Source organism: Lepisosteus oculatus, chromosome 17 (assembly GCF_040954835.1).
Source record: "Lepisosteus oculatus isolate fLepOcu1 chromosome 17, fLepOcu1.hap2, whole genome shotgun sequence".
Classification (NCBI taxonomy): domain Eukaryota; kingdom Metazoa; phylum Chordata; class Actinopteri; order Semionotiformes; family Lepisosteidae; genus Lepisosteus; species Lepisosteus oculatus.
The window spans coordinates 2,166,740-2,191,373 of record NC_090712.1 but is presented as its reverse complement, the minus strand read 5'-3'; the positions used below and the strand labels follow the sequence as shown (position 1 = coordinate 2,191,373).

Below are 24,634 nucleotides of genomic sequence, written 5' to 3'. Positions count from 1 at the left end.
TTTATCTGTCCTTGGATAATCCAGACATTCCTTAGATCCTTCTAGAGTTCCCTTCATCCAAACTGCACAAGGGTCTCTGTTACTGAGCAGAATCATAGTTACCGGACTCATTAGGCAATATGTATGCTAAGCTCAATTGACAGAGATCATTTGAAAGACAATAAAAATACCATTGTTCTTTTTATTATACCGTTAAAGAAGCGAGAATTACTAAATTACCCCTCAGTTCTTTCACCTCACATACGCAGATTGGCAACATGTGTGTGGAATACAGTAAGGCAGACAAGTTTCTAAAATAAGCTGACATAAAAAGCAAAACAGACATAAAAAGCAAAAGCAAAAAGCTGTTCAAAAGCAATAGCAGAGAGACCTGTACTACAGCATACATTCTGCGGACTATTAATAATCATGATTTAGTGCATGTTTTCAGACCATTTGTTTATAGTTTTAATCAGCAGGGCAGAAGATTCTTTATTTCGGTGGTACACTATATTTTTCACAACATAGCGTACTTTGAGAGGTATGCTACTGAGAAGAATCATCATTCTGGGGTTAAATGAAGACAGATATGTACTAAAATCAGACAATCTGCTTGTGAAGCTTTTCTTGCTGAGATCTGGACTGCAGTAGTTTGGAGGCAGGCTGCTGCTACCTGCAGGGATATACTTTTTAAAATATTGTCTTCAGATTGTATTGTCCCTGATGTGCCTCTGCTTACAATGGAATTAAAATCAAACTTTCAGTAACATAATTGCCATTATATTACCATTATAACCTTTCATTTTTCTATACAACACTAGAAAGAAACATTTAAGAACTGCTACATTTTTTCCTTTCATACAGATTGTCAGATTATACTTTTTAAAGGATATTTACAACAAAGTCACAGAAGACCAGTTTTTAAGCCAATTTCTCAAATATTTACCCATTAGTTATCGGGGTCATTTATTTTACATTTATTTTAGTTCCGCTGCTCTCCTTTAACTTCTTATGTGATTTTATTTCAGTTTTTATGATGAACACGAGCAAATGTATTTACATTTTAATCTTCATTAATAGTTAATTACACTCCTTTTAGGCTGGCTTTGATGCTGGCTTCAAATTGAACAACTGTCAAAACCGGGATGGAAAGTCACTGATCATTCTCAAATCAGAACGTGAGTCAATATAAGCAGGAAATGCGCGAGTAATTTTACCCCCCATACATCACCTTGTGAGAGACCCCTCTGCAGAGTCCTGGTCTCTTGATCCCTGTCCTGATCTGTTGCCTTGCACTGGGGAGGCAAGGGAGCCTTTATTTTCAAATGAGGAGATAGCAGCAATGAATTCTCCCCACCACAGAGGTCAAACAATTTAAACCAAAAAACATGGGACTACATGAGCAATCCTGAACAGTGCTACATGTCAATGAACTAATCCACTTGCTGCAGAATAAACATATCACTGATTACTCGCGATCGGTTTTTGCTTGGCATTTTCTATCGAGAAATGAATGAACGAATGAATCAATGAGAACTACAGTACCTCACCATAATAATGCACCTGACTCTAGAGGTGTTCCCTCTGGGGGAAACCTCGCAGGGAATCACTCCTCATTAGCTGACTGCCATCTGCGCTCATGGAGAGTTGGAGCAGAATATACAGAATGGAGGGCACATCTGCAAGCTCTTTCAGTCTTTAACACTGGATCGGAAATGTGTGGGTCTGAGAGGAGACTGCACAAGGGCTTGGTGCCATACCGAATTATTCCCCATGACCTTCTTCTGCCCAGTGGATACCAGTGAATGAGCACAAGGTATGTGACACATGTATTCAGTCATATATTATCCCCAACAGTCCAAGGCTGAGATCTTGCTCTGGACGTGTGGCTGAATCCCAGCCACACAGTGCTGAGTTCTAAGGCTGTTGAAGAGTTTCTTCAAAAACCATTGAAAGACACAAGTGTCGGCTTTTATCCACAGTGATGAATTTGTACCCCGTTTTCTGTTCTAATCAGATCTGGATTCACCTTAGCTGCCCCATTTGTAAATGAAGAAGGACATACGGGGATGCTTCAGAAGTTGAAAGCAACACTTTAAAAGCATAATTAATGGAATTCTGTCAAGGTTATTGTATGAAGACTATGTCAAGATTGTCTGATCAAGAAATAAAATCAGTTTGAACTCCCTCTGTATGCCCAGGTAATCTTACAGCCCAATACTCTGTGCACAAAGACAATGTATCTGCAAATGAAATCTAATTAATTGGTGCTCTTGTATTAGTGTGGAAGTTCAATGTTCCTAATTAACAAGGAAAACAAAAGCCAGTTACCATTCTGTATAATATTTTTAAGTATCATTGATGCATATCCTTTACAAGTTAATAATGAGTCTCTTGTAATACTCAGTTATTTTGTTATTCAGTAATACACACATTATCATATTGTACTCTTCACATTTCCCAATATTACTGATGCTCCTGAGAAGCCCTTAAAGCGCAATAAATTAGTTCAGGTTGATGTATCAGACATAATTACTAGTTGAGTTCAGTCACACCGGTTAAAATGATATATCTATTGAATTGTTAGCTTTTAACACCGATATGTTTATAAATAGAAACAGAGTTTTTTTTTCATTTCAGTAAAAGAAAAACTGAACAGATTTTTATTGAGTGTCAGCAACACCATGATTACTCTTATAAAGCATACATAATCAAAGGAGTTCCATGCTATGTATTGAAAATTTCTTTCTGCATTTTAAAAAAGCTATGACACCAGTTCTTCACCCAGTGGGAAGTTACCTCCCCTGTGGAGACTTTGCCTACAGTGTTGATGTGGGGAACAGACCGTCGCACAGGGCACAACTGTAAAGGTATTTTGTTTAATAACGTTTATCTGTGTTATGGTTCATCTCTTACATGTCCATAATACTGTGTGTTTTCTGCAGGGTTCTCTCTGCTGTCTTGTGTAAGTTCCTACATATGTCACCCTTTTCAGAAACAAAACCCAAAACAAAACATTTCTGGACATCCCAGAGCTGACTGGAGATCGATGGGAATTAGTTCAGTGTTGCACCATATTCTGAAGCCCATTAGTGAGAAACCAGGCTCTGGCTTGGGGACAGTATTGAAGTACGGCCTAATTTCATTGCTGCAGTCTGGCCTACAGACATCGTGCGTGCCAATAAAAGTTTTCTTTGGGATCACTCTTAATTGTTTGTTTTTTCTTAATCTGAAGCAGAATTTAGAAAAAAAAAACAGTAATGAAGACCCCAAATATAGTAAGAACAGAACAGAATGAGACCTTTAAACATTTAAAGCCTAAAATAAATTATTGATATACAGGACAACATTAAGCTGACAAATGCACGCAGTGACAGCTCCTGGTAAAATATCCCTTCATCAGAACTGGAGGAAACCTCCGGTAGACACATCAAGCAATTAGCATACCATGTTGTAGAGGTCCTACATTATGCACACAAATACCTCACCGTGAAATAGCCAGCCTATTAAGTATGTCAGTTTTTAAACGTACTATAAACCTGCAAGGCTAGAGTAAATGCAATATTTCACTAAACACGATGCTTTCGATTTTGTGATTACTCGAGCGCTCTGCATTTACATCTATTCATTTGGCAGAAGCTTTTATCCGAAGCGATTTACAACATCAACCAGTCAAGATACAAGGCTATAAGAAGAAACGTTTGTCTGTTACTGTCTCAAACAATAGCTTCGGCACACTTTACAGATTAACAGCCGCCTTGAAGTCGCAGCGACGGCGAATTGCTAAAAACTAGGTCCTCTCTGCAGTGGTCACCTAGCTGTGCAATTTAATGATGTTAATGATGATCTTGTGATTTACTGTATATACTGTAGAACACTGTGATAAGAGAAAGCCTCACCCTCGATGTGACCCAGGCACTGAAAGAGGACAGAGCTGAAGGATATATATATATAATTTATCACATATCAATCATCCACTCTCAAATGGTATAGCCTCCACCACATTACCAGCGTTCATTTTTGCATGTACCCTCTATCCTACGGCACAGTAGTGTGCATCCGGCATGTATTTCCCTGCGTTGGTTAATTACATCATGACAGAGCTCACAGGACCTCGTCGCTACAATGTCTCCTTTGACTCCGGCGGTGGGGGCTGTCATCTCTGACAGCCCGCATCTCAGCGCAACACTGTCGCCGCCAGTCCAGTCCCGTCCCCCCCCCCCTCTCGTCTCCCCACCCCCCGTCCGTACACGGAGGAGTCTCAGCGGAGTGTGATTGGATTAGAGCCGGTTACCCTTTCCCCTCTAACCCGGTGATGTTGGCTGTTTCCTGCTCTTTCTGCTCCGCTGCTGGAGCCGCGTTGAACACACAGCGACAAGGCGCACACGGCTCGGCTGTCTGCGGCTCCCGTCTCCGCCACCGGACCAGGACCAGGCGCACACGAGCAGTTTTCGGCTCCGACTCCCAGCAATGCGAAGGAAGTCCAGGATACTGCTATGCTTCGCCGTCCTTTGGGTGCTTGGCATCGCTTATTACTTCTATTCCGGGACAGCTTTGAACCGAAAGGTATGGGGTTTTTTTTATTCTTTTTTTTTCCCCCTGATGGGAGCGTACGAGATATCAGATAAGCAATTCAGGTCAGAGCTGTCAGTGAATGGCTCGGGACTTTTCAGTTTAGGGAGTTTGTGAAGGAGAACAGGATTGTGGCGTGTGTTTCTTGTAATTTCTTTGGAAGCGTCGGTGTTTTAAAAGCCTGCACGGCATGACTACATCGGTAAAATGCGATGAGGAACGGGGACGTTCACTTGGAATAAATTTGCGTTTTCCTTCCTTCCTCATTTAACGTGCGAAGGGATTTTTTTCCCCGTGGTCTGGTTGAAATGGATCTCTTTAAAACTCCACCGTGGCGTGTGTCGGTGTAAAAACACATTTTCTATTTTCACGTTTTGCATCACAGTGGTCTCGGATTAGTGTTAATTGCCAACAGTCGTTGGCTGCCTGGTTGAATGTTCTTTATGTACTGTGCACGATAACCTTTATTTATCACCCGTTCGGATGTTGTGGGTTCTGTCTTGTAAATCTGCAAGTAGGACGGTATAACAATGCTCGGGTGATCCAGCATTTTTTCACCGAAAGCTTCGATAAAACGCTGGCTTCCATCAGTGCCCGTCCAAGGGGGAGAAATTAGTTCCTTCGCTTTCACTTTGGCTGTTGTGTTAGGGTGCTTGTGTTTTACAGTGTACCCAGATGTGGTTAAATCTCCGTTTTTCAGTACTATCCCTATTCTTATTTCGCCCCCGTAGTGTTGTGAAACAAGCTGCGGTTCGACGTTCTCTAAATCAGCTGTATCATTGGTGCGTTCAGAATTCAGAATAAAAATTGTGATGTGCTAGGCGGGTATGCCAATCTTTAAACCGTGAGTGGAAAGAAATACACGTACTGACCTTGTTTTGGTTGGCTACAGACTGCAGCAATTCATCTGGTAACGTTTAGCAGTTTTTTGTTTTCCCTTTTGTTTTTGTTTATGCAGTGGCTTAGTGTCAAATGTAGCGATAAAATAAGGTCCCAGTAGCATCGAGGTTCGGGGCGCCTTCCACATCATCAGGATAGTTTCTAAAGTCCAATGACATTCCCATTTAGCCAGAAACAGTACGTCGAGATCGACAAAGCGATAGAATTTCTAGCACTGTATATTTGAAATGCTGCATTTGGGGGAAAATAGCTTACTTGTTTTAACACATTTTCACCAGAGGTTTAAGACATTGTTTTCCGGGCAGGTCTTATGTACTAGGACTCAGATGTACAAAAGACTGATTATTTTAAGCCACGCCGTTCACAATGACAAGGAACTCGAAAACAAATGCGCCTTCTAGAGCAAAAGGATAATGCTGACTGATTAATGGAGACAAAGAGGGGTAAGTTCAGGTTCCAGTGCTGCCTCCCTTTACAGGAGTCAAATTCAGCACAGCTGAGGAGGAGACACTTGCTACCTGTGTTAATGCTGAAGCTGGTGTTCAAAACCAGAGAGATTCCAGCTCCAGTCCCATAAACCGAGTGCACCTGTGATGGGATTACCTTTGCTGTCACTTGTGTCTGAAGGTGTCTTAAGTAGCTCTGTTCTCATTAGGTAGATCAATGCTGCCGCAGTTATAAACTAGTATCTAGGTGCCTGTAAGCCACATTTACAAGACAGGGATGCTCAGTTACTCAGTTGTCATAGACCACAAGGGATTCTGCCACAGCCACTTTCTTATGGTGATGTTCCAGCTGAAATAATTCCTGTCTGAAACCTGCAGGATCCACACTCTCGGTCAGAATGGACGTTTTAGAGTACTGGAATAGAAAATCTAAATTTAATCATTATTATGTCAGACCGCCAGAGACTTTCCTTTTTTTCCTTTTTGCTGAGGAGTAACATGAAGACAAGATAGGCCTCCAGACTCCGCATAAGCTTGGTGAGACACAGATCCAGACTACATCAGAATGAATCTCTGGACTCTGGTGTTTTAATTTCAGACTGTGTTTTTTGTCAGCATAAGAGTATAGTTGTGTCCCGTCATGAAACAAAATCACTGCACTTAAATTTTGGAGCTCATTTCTGAGGAAGCATCTTCTCCGAGCTTTCCTGAATGGCTCGCTCAGCCTCCCTTATGAAGAAAGAGGTGCAGTGAAGCTCCACAGCTCAACATTCCCTTTATCCCTTCAAGCACCCCTGCTGGCTTTGAATCAGGTTACAGCTACGTGTGTGCTGTGGTAATGAGTTTGGGGAGGTTAAGCCTCAGTGCACAATTTCTAAATGCAGCTTTATATAGTGCAAAGAAAACGTGCTTACCTGATATCGCCACTTCAGGCTTGTTGTTCGTTCGCACACTGAGATGATACCCTCTGCAGTGCCAGAATTCTTAACCTGGTCTAATACTGTGTATGAAGAAGGTAACAGGTCCCCGTGAACTCTAGTCAGGGCCTTCTGTAATAACGCTCCTGACTTCAGCTGAGCCACCTCTGCTGCTTTAAACTAAGAGCCAGGCAAAACCTCTAACAGTGTCTTGTAGTGGCCCCTGGGAGGCGATCTGTTTGTCCTGGGTGGGGGGGGGTGTTGCGCTGGCGCAGGGTGAAAGTTTGATCATGGGAGAGACGTTTGTGGCTGCTCAGGAAAAGTGAGGTGGCTAAACGGTGCCGCGTGTTTGTGGCAGATGGAATTCAGTGCCAGCAGACGACGAGGCAGAGGGAGGACTGGTTTCCCTTCCTGCTGCTCGGATTGTTCTTGATTGTGATGGAGCCCGCAGTTCCCCTGGTCGGGCGGCATTCGTGTTTTAGTGAGAATTGTGATCCGGAGGATTTGGGCTGTGCGTTGCGGCTCCTGGGTGTGTGGCTGGAACCGGGAGGAATGTGGTCGAGTCGCATGGAGAATTCGTGGCCATGGCTCCCAGGGAAAATGAGATTTTAGTTTGTAGTCTGTGGGTGCAGCCGCTCATCCTGGTGTCTGCTAGCATAATTAATGCCATTCTTTAATTATTCTTTGTCTTTCAAGAGCACTGAGTTTAGAATCAAATATGTTAATCTGGGGGCTGATTAGAGAGCTTTATCCTGGCATGAATTTTCCTATCTTGTCGTAGATAAAGAAGTGCCTTCTGTTCTCCGTTCGAGATACTTTTCCACATAATTTCCAGTTGTGCTTTCTGGATCGTGTTTCACTGTTAGTTCTAAAGACGTCCAGTGGGTTGACTTTATCAGTGCCCTTGAGTATTCTGAATACATGAATACTCAGGACTCGTAGGTTTCCGTTCCTTCGGCCTGTCAGTGTTTCCTTTAGCTCCATATGTATCTGGTTTCTCACCTCTGGATAGATTCCAGAGCACCAATATCTTTTCTGTGCCATAGAGACAGAAATTGTACCTTCTAATCAAAATGGACCATTTCTAGTGCATTCTACAATTCAAACATCCCGTTATTTATTACAATTCTCATTTATGTTGAATTCAAATTAATTTTATTTTTACCAGCCAGCACTATATGCTGCATGTTCTAAGACTATTGGGTCGTGTGTGTCTCTGCGTGTAAGGATGTAAAATAAATGGCTTTTCTTCTTGATCAGTATAATGCAAAAGGCTGCACCTGTAGAATCTGAGGTGTGTTAAAAGTATCCTGCAGCAGGTGTCTGGATGTGCTTGCAGCAGGCGCAGCTGCGATTTGAGGTGAAATTTCCTGCTTCTGGAAGACCGTGGCCACCTTGCCTGTACAGGAATGTGCGCTGTCATGTGGAGCGCATTGCCTTCTTCAGGCCTGTCATCACCTGACCTTTGCCTTTGTAAAAGGGTTTTATGTGCAGCCATAAAAGTGTTAAAAGAGTGATTCAGCCTCCCAGGTCTGAGATCTCCCCCTGCAGCAGAGCTCTTTGCTTTAAGCTGTACTCTCCCAACAGGACTGTCATAGCCATCGTGCCGCACCGCAGCACCAGGAAGGGTGGAAAGGCTCTGCAAAGCCAAATGGGCAGTGTTTGCATGTGTGGGACGGCCCATGCGGAGCTATCGTGTTAATGCACCACTCGGGGGTTGAACAAGCTCTTCACGATGAGCGAAGCCAGAGGTTGACTGACAGGCCTGCGGTTCCCAGGGCAGCCGAGAGAACACGGTGCGAATGAGTTGCCCCCTCATGGTGGCAAGCCGGCTTTTTATCAGCCTCAGAAAGGAATACTTTAAGGGCGTGAAGTGTGTCGGTGAGCGTGGACGAGCAGGAGCTGTTCTTGAAATGACGCCGGCCCCTGCGTCTTATTTTCGTATCGCCACCTTTCGTCACCAAGGCAGGAAGCGGTGCTGTACTGTTTCCCCAGCAGGCGGGTCAAAGGTGCAGCTTGGGGCACCTGCAGTCCTGTTGAGCAAGTGGCCCAAGTAACCTTGTCAGAACATTTGTGCCGTCGTGTTAACAGAGCGGTCTGTGCTCTTGTGCACTGAAGTAGGTGTTAGTCTGCGACTGCGTCACGGTTTGGAAATAATGATTTGCTTTTGGGCAGAGGGGCACACGTGGAAAATGCTGCTGTAGGCAGTGTTGTAGTGGCAGCAAGCAGTGAAACCTTAGACGCAGACCTACGTGTCTGTTCTGACCTCTGAAGAACATGCTGTCCTTTTCAGAAGAGAGAACAAGTTGCATTTTCTAATCCAGAAGTATTGTTTTTACTTTGTTTTGCTGTATTAAACCATTGGCTTATTTAGATTTGTTTTTACAGGTGTGAAGGAGAATAGGTGAAGAAGTGAATCGTGTTTTTGTCTCCTCTGTAATGTAAGTGGGGTTAATACAGTACTTGGTTTGGTACAGTACTGATAAACTTATTTTCCTTATTAGGATCAAGTAATAGGTTTATTCAATGCTGAAAAAAGAAGAAAGAAAACGCAACGTTTTGGCCGTGGGGTGTGAGCCTTCTTCATCTTCACACCTTCTTCATACCTCACACCTGAAGAAGGCCCCGCGGCTTAAATGTTGTGTTTTCTTTCTTCTTTTTTTCAGCATGGAATAAACCTATTACTTGTTCCTTTGCAGCCTACGCATGCTGACGCAGCTCCCCACCTGAATTATTTTCCTTATGGATACTTGAGAAAAAGCTTAGATCATAAACATTTTTTCTGAGTAGTCAGACACAATTGTACTTTAAATTACAGCAGCTGATTCTGTTTAGCTCCTCTAGACAAGTATGAGAGTGTGTTTGGCAGTAACAAGGAGGTGCTTTGCACTGTAGGAATTCAACAATCTTTAAAATGAGCTGTGTTGTTGGGAAGGAGACTTGATGTGCACACTTGTTACATTCAAACAGAAGGAAGAGTCCTTCAGCTTTCATGGAAATAGTGTTATAAGAAATGACACTGCTCATAGTGCTGGATAGGTGTGTGATATTGAGCGTTGTGCGGTACAGATTTCTCAAGAGAAAAACCGAACACCCACCCATCTTAGCTGTGCCTATGCTTTGAGCAGCAGCAGAAATGTCTGATGATCTTGGTAAAATGAGTTATTTATAGCAAAGAGAAGAGCTGGCTGGAGTTTGGGAGTTGGCATTTTCCAGTTGTGCACTGCATTGTTAGGCTGTTTGAGTGGAATGTTCATTGAAAGAGATCTGGCGCTTGCTGATCCTCCACAAAATCTAGCAAGCTGTCTCTTTCGCCTGGTTATCAGAAAGGTGAAGCAGGACAGATGTGTCAGTTTCTTCAACACAGAAAATGTAGAAAACACCACAGGCCTCTGTCTCAACAGCATGAGAAGCATTTGAGTGCTCACAGAAGAGACAAGGGCTGCTGCTAGCAGGAGTAGTGTTTTCAGCAAATCCCTGAGATGGTCTTACAGTAACCTGGAGATGAACTGAGGAATTATGAGTGATATCTCTGCACTGCTGCCTCTCAGCCCATGCACTTCACTGAATGGCGCTTTGCTACAGAAATGCATTCCACAAGGCCTTCCACTCTCAGACAAGGCAGAGAGCTAATAACAGGGCTCACTTCCTCTCTTTTCTGGCTTCTGCTTGTGGCAGATCTGAGAACGCTAGCAGTTCTGTAGCCATGTTCTCGTTTATTAAAAAAAAAACAACCCAACGACATTTGAATTTCAGTGACAAAAAAAAAAGAGCAGAAGTGTTGTGATGGGGACCCAGATTGAACAGGAAGTGAAACACTGCTGTCGAAGAGGAGATTTTGTGTTTTTTCTGCATTGGCATCGGGTTTTTGCTGGTGCTCTGGGCTTCTCCCCTTAAATCAGCTTAAAGTTGATTGGCTACTTGAAATGAAGGTCAGGTTCCCCCTTCACTGGGGTCACCTTATCCTGGGTAAGAGAAGATCACTTTATCTGCCATAGACAATTTCTTGCATTAGGAATTTGTCTTTTTCGCATACCCCAGCTTGCTCTCCATGAGACACACAGACGGGGAGAGAGAAGCTTGGGGTCAGAGCGCAGGGTCAGCCATTCATACAGCACCCCTGGAGCAGTTGGGGTTAAGGGCCTTGCTCAGGGGCCCAACGTAGTAGGATTCCTCTGCCGGCCGCGGGCACAGGCACCGATCCTGAGCCACAGAGCCACCGCGCCTATGTGACTGAAACGGAAGCAAATGAGCATGATGGCTCGATAGGCCCCTCCCGATTGTAGCTGCTGTTTTGTCCTGAAAAATAGAAAAGATAACCGCATTTGCCAAAGAAATGAAAGCTGCAGTCCCAATTTCTCAGACCAGTTATTAAGTCTCTGTAGCAAAATAAATTAATTGACAGTTGCGCAAAATTTGAGAAAATCCAAATTCAAGCACTGTTCCAGAGCCTGGTCAGCGCGGATGACATTGACACGCAGTGTGAATTAGGGAACTCTGTGCCCAGGAGAGGGTTGAACAGCTGCCCTTGGTCTCAGGCAGCTGGGTTTTCTGTTTCAAAATAGGAATATGTGAGTTAGTTAAGAAATAAGGTGGAGACATTTAAGATGAGCTCTGATATTTCAAGATACAGTATGAATCGGCCCTATATGGCCGAAAGATGTGGGTTATGTAGAAATGGCAGTTTCTTCAGAAAAACAGCCGAATTGATTAGTCGGTGATGCACGTGGTGGGTTGCAAAGAATAAGGTCTTTTGTGCGATGTAAGAATTGTATTCTGAAGCTGTATTTTAAAGTAGAACGTTTTTCACAAGTTGGTATCAGAAGTGATCATCAGATTTTCAGTGACTAAAACCAGGATTGCGTCTCTCGGTTGTGTTTGCCCTGAAAGATTCGTGTTTAACAAAGTGACTGGTTGACCCAGAGCAGATGAGGAAACATTCCAAATGTAGGCCTGCTAACAAGTGAGGTCGTTTCTTTGTTTCACACTGTGAGTGATTATTCAAAAATGTTCCGCTGTTTCAGGGAGTGTATTTGTCCTAGAAAGAATTATGGTTTCTGGCAGAAAGACCTTTGATCAAGCAAAAAACAAGCCCTTTGACAATGCCTCATATGTGCTGACATTCTACAAATATGCACATGACCTCCCCGGAGCTCCAGTAATCTTTAGAAACCTTCCACGTCGTTTCCTTTTTCTGCTTAGCAAGACACCTTGCAAACAAGGTGTGGGCTTCTTTTCAGAGCGAGATCAGATTCACTTTAATGGGTGTTTTTAGGAGCCATGAACCAGGGTTTGCAAATCTGCTGCTGAGTTATTTTAGCTTGCAAATGGAAGAAGCAAAACAACGAGTAAGTTCTGTAGACCCTCTTTTCCCCAGCAGACTCCAGGCAGCCCGTTGGGGCAGGTGTCGTATGACCGCAGTGTCATCACGAAGTGGCGGTGCTCCAGAATGTGTTTCCTTGAAAAACTGCATTTGGTTAAAGCCTAGATCATTTGTTTAAATTTCAGCTGCAATGTTCTGCTCCACTTTCAGAGTCTACTCTAACTCTGCTGTAGCTATTAACCATTTCTTTGTGCCACAGAGTGTCCCAACTTCCCAATGCATTCGTCAATATCGGAAGAAGCTGAGTTCTGGAAGCTTGTTACTGTTAAATGATAAGTAGGATGGGATGAATTATAGCAGATCTGTGCATGTAATTTAACCAGTTTGAGTTCCATTAACTTAGAGTGAAGTCGATTAAGCAATGCAGTTAACCCTGCTTGTTTAAGAGTGAGTTACTAGTACAGTAGCCCTATACAAAGGCATCTTTGCATAGTTGAATTTTTGGGAAGGGTGATGCAGGGGGAGTAGTTTGATAAAAGGGGGATCAGACAGAACTCTCCAACCCCCTGGGGACACACTGGGACCTCCACACAATTGCAGGCCGGCTCCAAATGCACACAGACAGGCAGAGTGAGGCAGGAACAAATCCCATGGGCCCTTGCAAAACTGCTAATCTGGACAAGCTGCACCATAGGGTGAGTTAACTCCAGTCCAGTTGATGTAGTTAAATTAAGTAAAGTCTTTAACTTCTGTAACCATTCTAGCGCTGTATTCATTGTCGCGGAGAAGAGAAAGTTTAAATGAATTCAATTTGTGTGAATGATTGTGATGTTCACATTATAAGAAAAGGTGTGAGTGCAAGAGCACTGTGTGCACTACTTCTATCCAGATCTTCATTGACTGCAGCCTTTAACCTTGCATGGCAATTGCAACAGCTGCAAAATATGTGAAGAGGCACGGGGGCATTATTTGCAATTGTGAGCTCTGAGAGGCTGGAGAGAGGATTAAGTGTGTGCTCAGGATTCCCCAGTACTTTGGCTAGGAGCCCCTGCTGTGTGATTGGATGACCAGGCATATTCCATAATACACAATAGTTCTTTCTTTTTCTGAAGGAAAGATGTAATCTGTTACATGGTTAAGACTGGATGGAGTGGTGCCACACAGTTTCACTCTTTCCTTCCAATTATGGACAGGTCTGTTCATTCCTTCCAATACAAGACAATTGATGCAACATTTTACCAATAGCTACACTAAAACACTTTCCAAGGGGGCTATGAAAGAGACTGTTCAACAGAAGGTACCGGTCTCTTCAGCTCAGGCTGTTCAGATCCTGTGCTACTTCTGAAAATTAATAATGGATCCAGTTTCTCATTAAAATTCATTAAAATAAATTAAAATTCAATTGTTGTGTTCCACTGCGTGCAGAAGTGGAACTTAAACATCATTTTTGCCATCCTTGTACAAATGACAAGGGTTTTTTGAGATTGTTGCACTGAGAAGCCGTGTTCATTAAATTGTCCTGAAGGTCTCATTGCTTGGTGTGTGCTCTTCTGAGAATATGGCCGCCTTGTCTGCACCAAGCACAGCGAGCGATAATGATATTGGGATTGCTATTTTTACTAATGAAACCACCCTGGAGTAAGGTGACTCTTTTTCCCCAAACGTCTAAGATCTAAACCATCTAAAGTCTCCAGTATCAGTTAATTAAATTCTTTAATTGAACAGTTGTTACGTTTCAGCTTTGCCAGTCCAGCATCTTCATAATTATTAAGTATAATTCTTGGCTGCCTGAGACCAAGGGAAAAAAACCCTCTTATAACATACTTTGCCAAACAGACCCCAATGCTTCCTGTAATTATTAAGGAAAATGTTTTCTTGCCAAAACTCTAGAAATATGCATTTAGTGACGGAAGAACAGGGGTTTTATTTTCAGAAATTCATGTCATGTCTGGTGTTATAGGGTTATGCTGGGCAATGGACAATAGGTAAAAAGCTGCTGTTCTGTGTGGTTTTCAATTATCCGAATGTTTGTGTTCTGTTTTAGAAATAATATATAGAACTTGTGTATGAAGAACTTACAGGAGTTGTTCTTGTAAAAAAAATACAGAGATACTGCTGAGCTTTTCAGTGAAGACTTTTTCCAAAGAGTGCAATTTTCCAGATATGTAACTTGAGACAATGCAGAAATAAGTACATAAAACAGGCCAACAACAACAAAAAAAAAAACAAATGGATTTTTTTCCTTGGAAATGCAATTAATAAGCACCACATTGTGGTGCGTCTTAGCAGAAAGGAGGCAGCTTATCTGAGGAGGCACTTAGCAGTCACAATCAATGGGTCGTTCTGGACAGAAATGATTGTGGCCTGAGTCACAGCCAAGGATGATGGGTGGTATCTTAATGCACAAAAATAGGTTGCGTTCCAATTTTTGTTCCTTTTTTAATTCTGTTCCTTCTTAGAGCAGCATTCCTTTTTGCATAACAGGGTACATTTTACACATCTTTGTCTCAAACTACAAGGGAAACGCATGAGTCTCTTCGCATAGTGCATTGAGCCGTTCCAGGTTTTACAGTCTTGTTTCCAGGCCAACCCCAAAAGGTAGATATTCATGCCTCTTACCTTATTTCAAGTAAATCTGCATTCACAGAAATATGCAAAAAGCTATTAAATTTAATCCTTTTCAGATTTATTCACAGAATTTGTGGAAGAGCCTTCAGCCTGCAGCGGTTTCTGCTTAGACCAAATTCTTTTTAAAACAAATGTGTGCCAGGTTTTTTGTCGCTCCTGTGCCAAAACTGTATTAATTTTCACACAGTCGTGGTGTTTCTCTCACAACCAATTATCATTCTCAATCATAAATTAAGCATGTCGTTATCGCCAGATGTGCCCGACTAATTTGCATTTCAGCTTCCTCTTGCAGTTCGTGCAAGAGCCAGGAGGAGAGATCAGTTAGTTTGGCATCTGCAGGGTTGTTCTCTCCTGATTTCCATGCAGTCGAACTCCATATCGTATTGCAGGGTGAAGCAGCTGGCTCAGATGGAAGATCTGAGACACGCAGATTGTCCAGTTAACAGAATCTGTCATCTGCAAAATGGATGACATTGGTATTAGACGAAGGTCTGATTTGTTTTATATGAAACATTTCTGGTGAGTAAACTTGAGTCTTTATTTTATTCTGCATCCAATACCCCATAGAATGCCAAGTTTAATTTGCATAATTTATACAATGTGCTGAGCTTGGGATCAGCTCAGGGGCTCCATACAACAACAGCTAAGCTTGGGTCTGCATCTGGAAAGCCACAGAATGTCTCTTTTTGTGCTTCAGCTTTTTTATTGAATAAAACATTGCTCTGGCTTTTGTATCATGGCTGACGTGTCATACCCTTTAAATTGCTCTATAACAGTTTTGCGAAATAAACAAGAAGTTGTTTCATTTTGATTTAGAAGGCTGCTTATAGGAAAGATTTATCATGTTCCATGTCACTCACAGACTCCTAGGTGAACCCTTTTATTCTGCTGATGGATTGCTAGAGGCTGCTTAAACCTTCAGTCCTGTCTGTCATGAGAGATGATCATTCATATAACTGTTAATCAAAGGCTTGTGGAATATGTGGCTTTTTCTTTTTGAAATCTGCACGTACAGTTTCCTTCTGTTTGGGGGTGCTGCTTATCCCCTTATGGTCTATTGAGGCTTTGAAAGTCCCTCCAAGAAGCAAAAGTCTATGCGCTGAGAATCTGGCCTAGTGGAACTTCAGAGTAATGTCAAAAGAACTGAGGCGGACACTGGCCAGAGCTCATCACCTAGAGAGAGAAATGGGAATTTTGTGCCGCTAAACAAACCACATTCAGGGTGCCCACTCTACTTTGTGTGAAGGAAAGAAATGCTCTTTTGAGTTTTTGACACAGTTTTTGAATGATCTTGTAAGTCGTTATTTATTGCTGAGTTAATATGCTCAGTCGTCATCCCTTTGAAAAGTGTACAAAACCGATCATTTTATGTATCTAAGAAAACGCTACATGCATTCCTTGTATTTCACAACCTAATAACTGCAGGTGGTTCATCATGGGTACGAGGAGGGAGGAACTGAGAGGTCTCTCCTGACTGCTAAGTCCAGCTGCCTGTAAATATCGGTGTTCAACGGTGAAAATGCATTTGAGTTATTTTGCTACTGAAGAAAATCGTCCTACAAATCAGCACTTCTTACTTCATTTGTACGTACGGAGCAATTCACAGCCAATTATTTTACAGCCGTTGGACCATGACTGCACTGACCAAATGGCCTTGAAGTCTGAAAAACTCCCTCTCTGTCCCCACTGAGGGCGTCTGCCTTGCAGCTCTCTCATGGGCCGTGGAACGGGAGCAGGGAGGGGCACACAGGAGAGGTGTCATGGGCAGGAAGTGGGCTGGTTGATTGTTAACCGCACAGCAAACATTGCGTATGTGTGCTATTTTTGTACAAGAGTCTGTAATGGGAGCTGCCCTGCAACAAGAGTCTTGGAGTCGTCTCATTGTGTTGGAGAAGTCTTAAAAGGACTTCAGGTGAAGGTGAAGGAACTCCAAAAAAAAAACACTTTGGCTGTAGGAACTGGTCACCATGGTGCTGAGGCACTGGGTCGTGATGATGGTATTGTGGCAGAGGGATGGCAGGGTTGGTAGTTTCAGTTTGTTTAGCTGCCCCAGTGCCTCTGCTGGGGAAAGAGGCCCATCCAGCATTGTGGGAAAGAGGCTAGAGTCTGGAGAGCTTGCTGGTACAGAACCCAAGTGTGGCTGCAAAAGTAATCAGGAACTTAGAGAGTAGGAAGAGCAAAGCTGCTAGCAGTGCGTTAGGGGTTGTCTGTGTTCTGTGCGCCAGACATAACACCACCTTCTCAGCACGCTGCCAGCTGTGCCAGTCTGCGTTACTCATGAGGGACGGAGGGCGGTGTCTGTCCTCTGTCAGACATGAAGGCCTCCACTCTGGGATCCCAATGTGCGTCGTGTGGCACACGTCTAGGAGGCTTTCTCTGGGCTGGTGCTTGTTGGGTTAGGAAGTAACTGGCTGCTTTCACATTGGTGTGTGTGTTTCAAGGGGAAAAAATGTGCTTCTTAACCACATATAAAACTATTTATATGAAATAATACATTTTGTCTCTACAGATTTAGCAACTGAAGCGTTTATCCTTTGCTGCTTTCATGTGAAACTGTGATGCATTCTTCTGCTGTCTACCGTATGCCCTTCCCAGAGAAAATGGCAAATCTCAGTAGACTCATTTAATAAAGAACGGAGTTGATTTGAGAAAGTAAGGTTGACTGAAGCTTCTGAAACTTTTTCTCTATCAGGGTGACAAATACTCCCCAGCCTGGGAAGTTTTGAATCTTTTCAGACCTATTTTGCAAGCAGGAGAGCGCACTCAATGTTTTCTTATTCTGAAAGCCAGAAGGCAGCCCACCAGGAGCAATAAAAATGAAACATCAAAGGCCCTCCACAAATCTGCACAAACGCTCAATTATTCATTGCAAGACCTCCTTTTCTCCTCCTTTCGGTGCTGTAACATGTCCCTTCAGATGTGTCCCTCAGAAAAATGATAACATTTGTGAGCGATTGTGTCTGTGGTGGTCTCATTTATGCTGCGTTTTTTTTTTCTCATGCTGGGACAGACTCCTGCTGTTTCTCACCGTGGTAATTATACAAAATAACATTTGGGTTTCAATAAGATTTTATAAACAGATGACTGGTGTTGCTTACAGTTATTCCAGTTTATTTTGAATTCATTAAATCCTGCAAAACTCTTGCACCATTTTCAGCTCAACGTGCCTGGGATGTAATCATTAAGGGTGTTGGGCCAGAATGTCTTTTTTGCAATGGGATGTGGTCATATGTTCGGGTGTTTGTAGCTTGACCTCTCTGAAAGTAGTAAGTTCCCTCCAGGTGTTAAGTACTGTTTACCAGGTGAGCAGCAGTTTCTCGGGAAAGGGACATCAAAGGAGGATGCTGGTCATCGTTACTGTCTGAAGTTCAACTCCTGCTCTTTCATCCACATACAGCTAACCTACATAGACAGCCTGTTATGAGGTCTGCGGTTCAAACCAGTGCTCTTATTGCCTTGAGGACTTCACATCCTGCTTGATGTTGATTGCAAACACAGCTGTCAGAACAGCCTACAAAAAAAACTACAGTTTTGAAGATCTTTGGACCAACCCTGGATTTAACATGCACTCCAGGATCTTCAACAATTCTGTCCCATTTTCTAGCCTTGAACTCGACACCAACAAGTCACACTCAGTGAATAATGCATCTTTTTGTTGTGCTTGCAGTGCTCACCTGCAAATTGTTCATGATGTATTCATCTTGTGTGGGTGCAGTCTTAGAAGAAGGTAATTTTGTGGGTGTGGAGTGCTTTCTTGTATTTGTCAGAACAGAACATGTTTTTTTTTTCTTGAGCTCACATCATTGTCATTTTTCCTGAGTTGGAGATTTTTGTGTCCCATCTCTTTGCACGGATCTTTAATGTCTTAAATTCTCCCTTTCCTCCGTGCATAGTGTCACATCTTCACTGTCCTTTTGTGACATAAAGATATTCAACATCTTAATGTACCCCTGAAAAGCTGTGACATATTGTACTGCTGAAACCTTATACCTAAACTCCCCTTAAGGCACTAAAACACAAAATGTCTAACTTTTTTAAAGTTGTACAAAAATCTGGGTATGTCTGGCAGTTGTAGTTTAGCCCTAGGAGCGCGTAAATCCTCCCAATGTAAAATTGTGAAGATGTACCGAAGAACTGTTTTGTTCAAGAGTGATAAAGGATTTATGGGAATGCGATTGAAAGCTGAGAGCAAGCAGAGTCTAAATCGCCCCTGAGATCTTGTCAGCTTTCAATTTCCACTGGCGTATAGGACGGGAAATGGTTTGAATTTGAAACAAGTGTAATACGTTTTCTTCAGGCAGCTAGGTATGAGTTGAACTTCTTTCCATTTTTCTTCAGAATGTATTATCCTCATTATGCAAAACCTGGCATGACCGTTGTGTGTCAGCTTAGGAGTTAGTATTACAGAGAACTTTTAGAGCACGTATATACTTCTCATTGTGGTCACAGGTGCTAAGAATTATTTGCATGAACAATACGGGTGAACTGTATCTGTGTTGCCTCTGCTGAATCGGCACATTGTGTGTGAGGAGGTGGAGTATGTAATTCTGTTCCATGTACAGCCTCCTCTCTTTATGATGATATTGTTCCAGGTTAGTAAACTAGATGTGCTCACAATGTATCTGTAAATCTCCTCAGAGCTCATCTAACTGACTCTACAGTGGTCACATGGCCCAAATGCATCAATTTCATTGGCTGTGGACAGCTGAGTAGTTATTTCGATGAGAAACCAATGACGGGTAGGACCCATGGCTGGATGAGGTGTTCAGTCTTCCAGTGATTCCAGCCCCAGACTAAGCTCTGGCACTGGAATACCATCTGTGCGACGACAGGTGTTGTGAGGGGCTCTTTTCCTGTGGGTCAGCCATATTTCAGCTGCACTATTCCTGTGCTCTCTTGAGATGGACTTTAAAAGTCTTAAAGTTTTAATGTTCGGTTGTAAGAATATTTGTGCTAGTTGGGGTGAGATTTTAGCCGAGGCTGTGGCAGGGCTGCAATTAGAGGAATCTTGGTACACGCTTGATCTGTTTAAAGATATGTAGCTATTGCTCATCTCTCCCTGTGGACAGCACAGTAGATTGAGAAAGAAATACCTCTGCATCTGTATTTACACAGTTGTAAAATGAAAAGGTTCTGTTTAACCTTTCCATTGGAAAATACTTAATTTTTTGTTTACAGAAAGGCTGCAGATATTTGTCAAGGACTATTTTGGAAATATCCAAAAAACGTATTGAATATTTAGGATTTTTGCATATACCGTATTTTCTCGTCGGCTACGAAACTTGCATCTCATTTTTCACAGACGGTTAATTATGCAAGAACATTATTGTAAGAACATAACATCCTTATTGACGAAAGACCACATTAATGTGCATTTGCTTTGATAAGGGCTTGTAGTGCTTTAGTGGATAATATAGTAAAGTTTTAGATTGGCGAGGGCATTTATTGACAAGCGGTGTATAAATCACTGTTATTCAAAATCACCTCTTTAATTTCATGGAGTACCACTGTCTTGGGGGTGTAGCCTAAACTGCAAAGTTTGCAATAGGTTTGTTAAATGTTCATGATTTTCTGCACTTGAAGTGAAGATGCATCCAGCACAGTGCTGTTCAGAAGGGTGACATAAAGGTTAATTTGAAAAGAGAAACCCAGCATATTGGTAGTAGAGACTTCAAGAGTCACCTTTGCAGCCAGCGGACACCGACACAACTCCCTATTCGTATGTCTTCAGGGGGACTTTTCTCTTCAGACCTGGACGGGTTTTTTTTGCACTCAGGAGCTATGATACCTGACCCAGCTCAGTGTTCACAGTAGCACTTCATCATCAGGCTCAGAAAGCCTTGTTTCTCGGGTGTCATGGTCTGAGCTCAGGAAGTGGAGACTGTTCTTACAGTGCGCCCTGGAGGAGGAGCTCCAGCTGTAACAATATCTGTGCTGTCAGACGAACACAGAGCTCCTAATCCTGCTTTGGATTAGCTGAAATAAAACGGCAGGAATGAAGAAAGCAGAGTTGCTGCGGTACAAAATGTTCCGTTTTGCACAAGTTCATTGTAATTGAAAGTGCCAAGTGGCATTTTAATTTACCATTTAATTAATTAATTGACCTTCTTTATTGTGGGCATATAGCGCACAATTTGCAGTGAACAGTGCAAGCGTCACACAATTGTGAATGTAGTGATTTTGTCACTAATCTGTTATACATGGAAGAGCAAAACTAATCAGGTAATAGTTTGCCTGGGCCCTTAGCTAAACCGTTTGGGGGTTTTCAGGCAAGACTAACCTATGGAATGCTCCCATTTCCTGCGTCTGCTGTCTGAGGACTTTTGCCAATTTTGTTTGCAGTACAAAAAGTGGGAATGCCAGACGTTTAAACCTTTGTGGTCTGTTCTCTGAAAATCTGTTTCTTTCACCTGGCATAGTATCTTTTCCCAGAGCCGCTGAGTTAGCGGAACTGAGCACTGGGAGAAAGCTGGTTCTGTGGTTGGGATGCCAGTAGCAATTCGCCTATCAGTTTTCAGGCAAACATTCTTGTGCGCTTTTATTTTGCATGCAGATGCACATGTTTGATTTGGTAAATTGGAAACAAAAATCTGGTAGTAGAGTAGTAGTAGAGTAGTGCATGCTATATGTACTGTACACGTACATTGGAATTCTTCATTGAACTGATCTGTCGGGACACACACAGTACAACAGACAACACCACACAATGTACACAGTAAATTAAAAGCATAATAAATAATATCAACAGGAACAATACATGTTATGTAAAGCAATACATATGTAGTAGTGAGAAAAAAACATGGTAGATCTTGTAAAAAGTGCATAGTGCAGAGTGCACTGTGTGTAGTGCGTAGTACTAATTTTCCTGATTTCTGCCCTGAAAGGGCTCAGTGGGTCTGGAAGTAGCCTTAAATGGAAAAGGAGCACAGTCCTCCTGAGGCTGCCTTCTGCGTTTTTAAAGACCACCTTAAGTCAGGGATCAAGTCAAAGGAAGGTGTAATTCTAAAATACTTCGAATTGATTAACTGAAGTCAAGCATTAGCACGGATTATCGAGGGGCAGCCTTTATTGATTATTCTATGCTTAATTAACAATCTCTGATCAAAATTTGCAAGTGCTCAGTTTAATATTTTGTGACATTGAGGCTAGTCAAATCACCTTTAAAATTTTACCTGCCTGCGTTCGATACTGGTATAGTCCCACAGTGGTGAGGTACTGTATGAGTGTCATGCAACTTTTTTTTTGTGTGAGTGCATTTATATTGCACAGATAGCAGACATAAACATGCAGACCCAGAGAGAAGAAGCTGGAATCGGGATGGACCGACCTCCCCCGAGTGTGTGTATGCAGCCAGGATTCTGCCAGGCTTGTGGTAGGGAGTATTTGTGTCTGTTCCCTCAGCAAACTGTTGTTGGAGGTCTGGTGTTCTCTGAAACATGCTTCAGTTGTACACACTCCCCTGAGGCTATTGAAAAAGACTCGAGAACTTAAAAAGGCCAGTGTAAAGTTTAAACATATGGTTGAAAGATACTCTGCTCGAGAAGGGACTAAGGCGATTTTACTGCTGTTTCTGGACAATGCTGGCCTTTCTCCTGTCTGCTGCCACAACATTAAATACTGTGCCCCTGCGCCCATGAGATCGCATAATCTTTTTCGTTTTTTCGCCATCTTTTTGAGACAAATACAATTTTCAAATTATTTTTCAACGGAACAAGAAGGTTAATCTGAAAATAAAAGCCAGGGATGAACAAACATCTGCTTTCATTTAATCAATTACAGGGAATTACCAGAGATTTAGAGTAGTCTGTGTGTGTGTGTGAGACGGGGAGAGATTGTGTGCTTGAACTGATATATATCCAGATCTACTCAAGCATCCTCTAATCCTTAGTAATTCCTAAAACAGGTGGCCTAAAAATAAATTATAACATGATTGACAAAGGTTTTTCAGAAAATGTGAACAATGAATATTTGCGTGTTGAGTGTGGGGTATTAAAAAGAAAATATTCATGTAATGCTCATGGAGTGTCTATGGATTCCAGCAACAGAAGGAAAGAAAATATGCCCCTAAGGTTAAAGAAGTAGTAATTAAGTTATTGTGTTTTACATGGTGGAAATTAGATCTTCTTACATGGCAAAAACGTAAACATCCATACATTTAAAGGAGGTGAAATGCACCGAAGTGGTTCCATGCATAATTGATATGCCTCAATTTTGTTTACTTTTAAGTTGATTTCCTCTAGGGAGAAAAATGTTCTCGAGAAGCATCTTCACTTGTCTTCTCTCACTATTTCTGGCAGCTCTGTGCCATTTGTTCAGAATCGTGACTGCGTTCTAGCACTGCCTCTTGCTGGGAGTGTTTGAAGAGCTGCAGCTGAGAAGCTTCAGAAGCTTGCAAAGTGCTTGCAAGCTAGGCGATGGATGTATTCAAGTTTTATTTTTACCAGCTCTGGAATTTGGTTTTCTCTCGTCTCTCATTGGGAATGGAAAAGAATCCCGAACTGCTTTAATTTCTTGTTTTTTTTCTTCGTTTTCTTCATTGTCATTGGAAGTTTACATCAATTAACTTATTTTGCAAGACCTTGCTTTTTTTGCCTGAGTTTGCCAAGTCCAGTCTTCCTGTTCTGGGACACAAGCCTTGAGAGACAGAAACAAATGCTGGCTTTAATATCATTGACTTATGTACATGTTAGAATATCAGCACAGAGATCCTATAATTAAGTCTTGTTGAGTTTGGGCATGACGAATTCAGAGCAAGTAAGGACTCATCTGGGGGTGAATAAACCAATATCGAACAGGCAGGCAGGGCTGAGTAGCCTCTTCTTATTTAGATTCCACTCTCATGTTGTAGAAGAAGCTTCTGTTGTTTGTACTGCTGTTAACAGTTCAGTAGCTACTGTAAATGAGGTGGAATACCTTTCACTTAGGAGGAGATGGAGCAATACCACACTCAGAGACGACTAAGGTGTACATAGTTTGAAGACACCCAAAGGATCTGTGGCTGCTTCCTGGCAGTAATATGATGGTTTCTCTTTACATCGGAATCTTTAAGCCTGACTTGAATTGTAGGATCGTCGGAATGCAGTTGTCTGTCTTCCCTGTGATCGTGGCTGGAATTAGAGATTGTTAGATGTCGGGGCAATGCAAACGCCCTGATGCAGCAGTTTCATGCTTCTGTTAAGTTCGTAACAAGGTGTTGTGCATCTGTATAATTAAGTAGAAAAACGCCACTGAAGCAACCGATCTCATCAATTTCGAATTCCTTGTTTACCTTCGTGCTGTGGAGAGCCACGATCCCTACCAACTGTTCAGTCTGAGATGCCAAAGTCTTCCCTCCAACACTTCTTGCCACTTAATTAGCAGCAGCTGTTGTTGTGTCTTCCGTGGGGCTTGGATGCCAGATTTTTTCAAAGGAGGGAGAAAAGGCTCGTCTCCACAGGTAGATGCTTCATTGTTTTGTTCTGTAACCCTTTCAGTCCCCTGTCCCTTGGAAAAAGGGAACCCGTTTAAAGTTTCATTAAGTCAGCAGAAAGTTAATCTCGCTGGAAAATGTAACTTGCATTGCGTGGCTGTTTCTTTCAGGCAACGAGTGACAATGGATAGGATTCCCTTTCATGTTTTGTTTTGCTGTTTTGGTTTCTGAAAGTTGATTTTTCAAAAATGGCCCTGGAAGACTTGTGTGGAAACACTACAGGAATGTCTTGAATTCCCCGTTTGATATTCCAGTACACACAACTTTGAATATTGGAGGTCTGAGCTAAAACCAAAAAATGCCACAATGTCTGTCTTGGGAAAATGAGCTTTGAGAATATACACACCATTGTTTAGGCTCTCGGGATGGGTCAGATGAGAACTTCTGCTCATTATTTAAA

General features: G+C 42.4%; 1 protein-coding gene across 1 annotated transcript in view; it reads left to right on the top strand.

Annotated features, from left to right (window-relative positions):
* The first annotated feature begins 4,251 nt into the window (after positions 1-4,251).
* galnt2 (UDP-N-acetyl-alpha-D-galactosamine:polypeptide N-acetylgalactosaminyltransferase 2) overlaps positions 4,252-24,634 on the top strand; it is a 78,937-nt gene continuing 58,554 nt past the window's right edge. Inside the window, exon 1 of the mRNA XM_015362512.2 lies at positions 4,252-4,545. Coding sequence (XP_015217998.2) covers positions 4,450-4,545 — 96 coding nt within the window. The 5' untranslated portion in view covers positions 4,252-4,449. The remainder of the gene's footprint in view (positions 4,546-24,634) is intronic.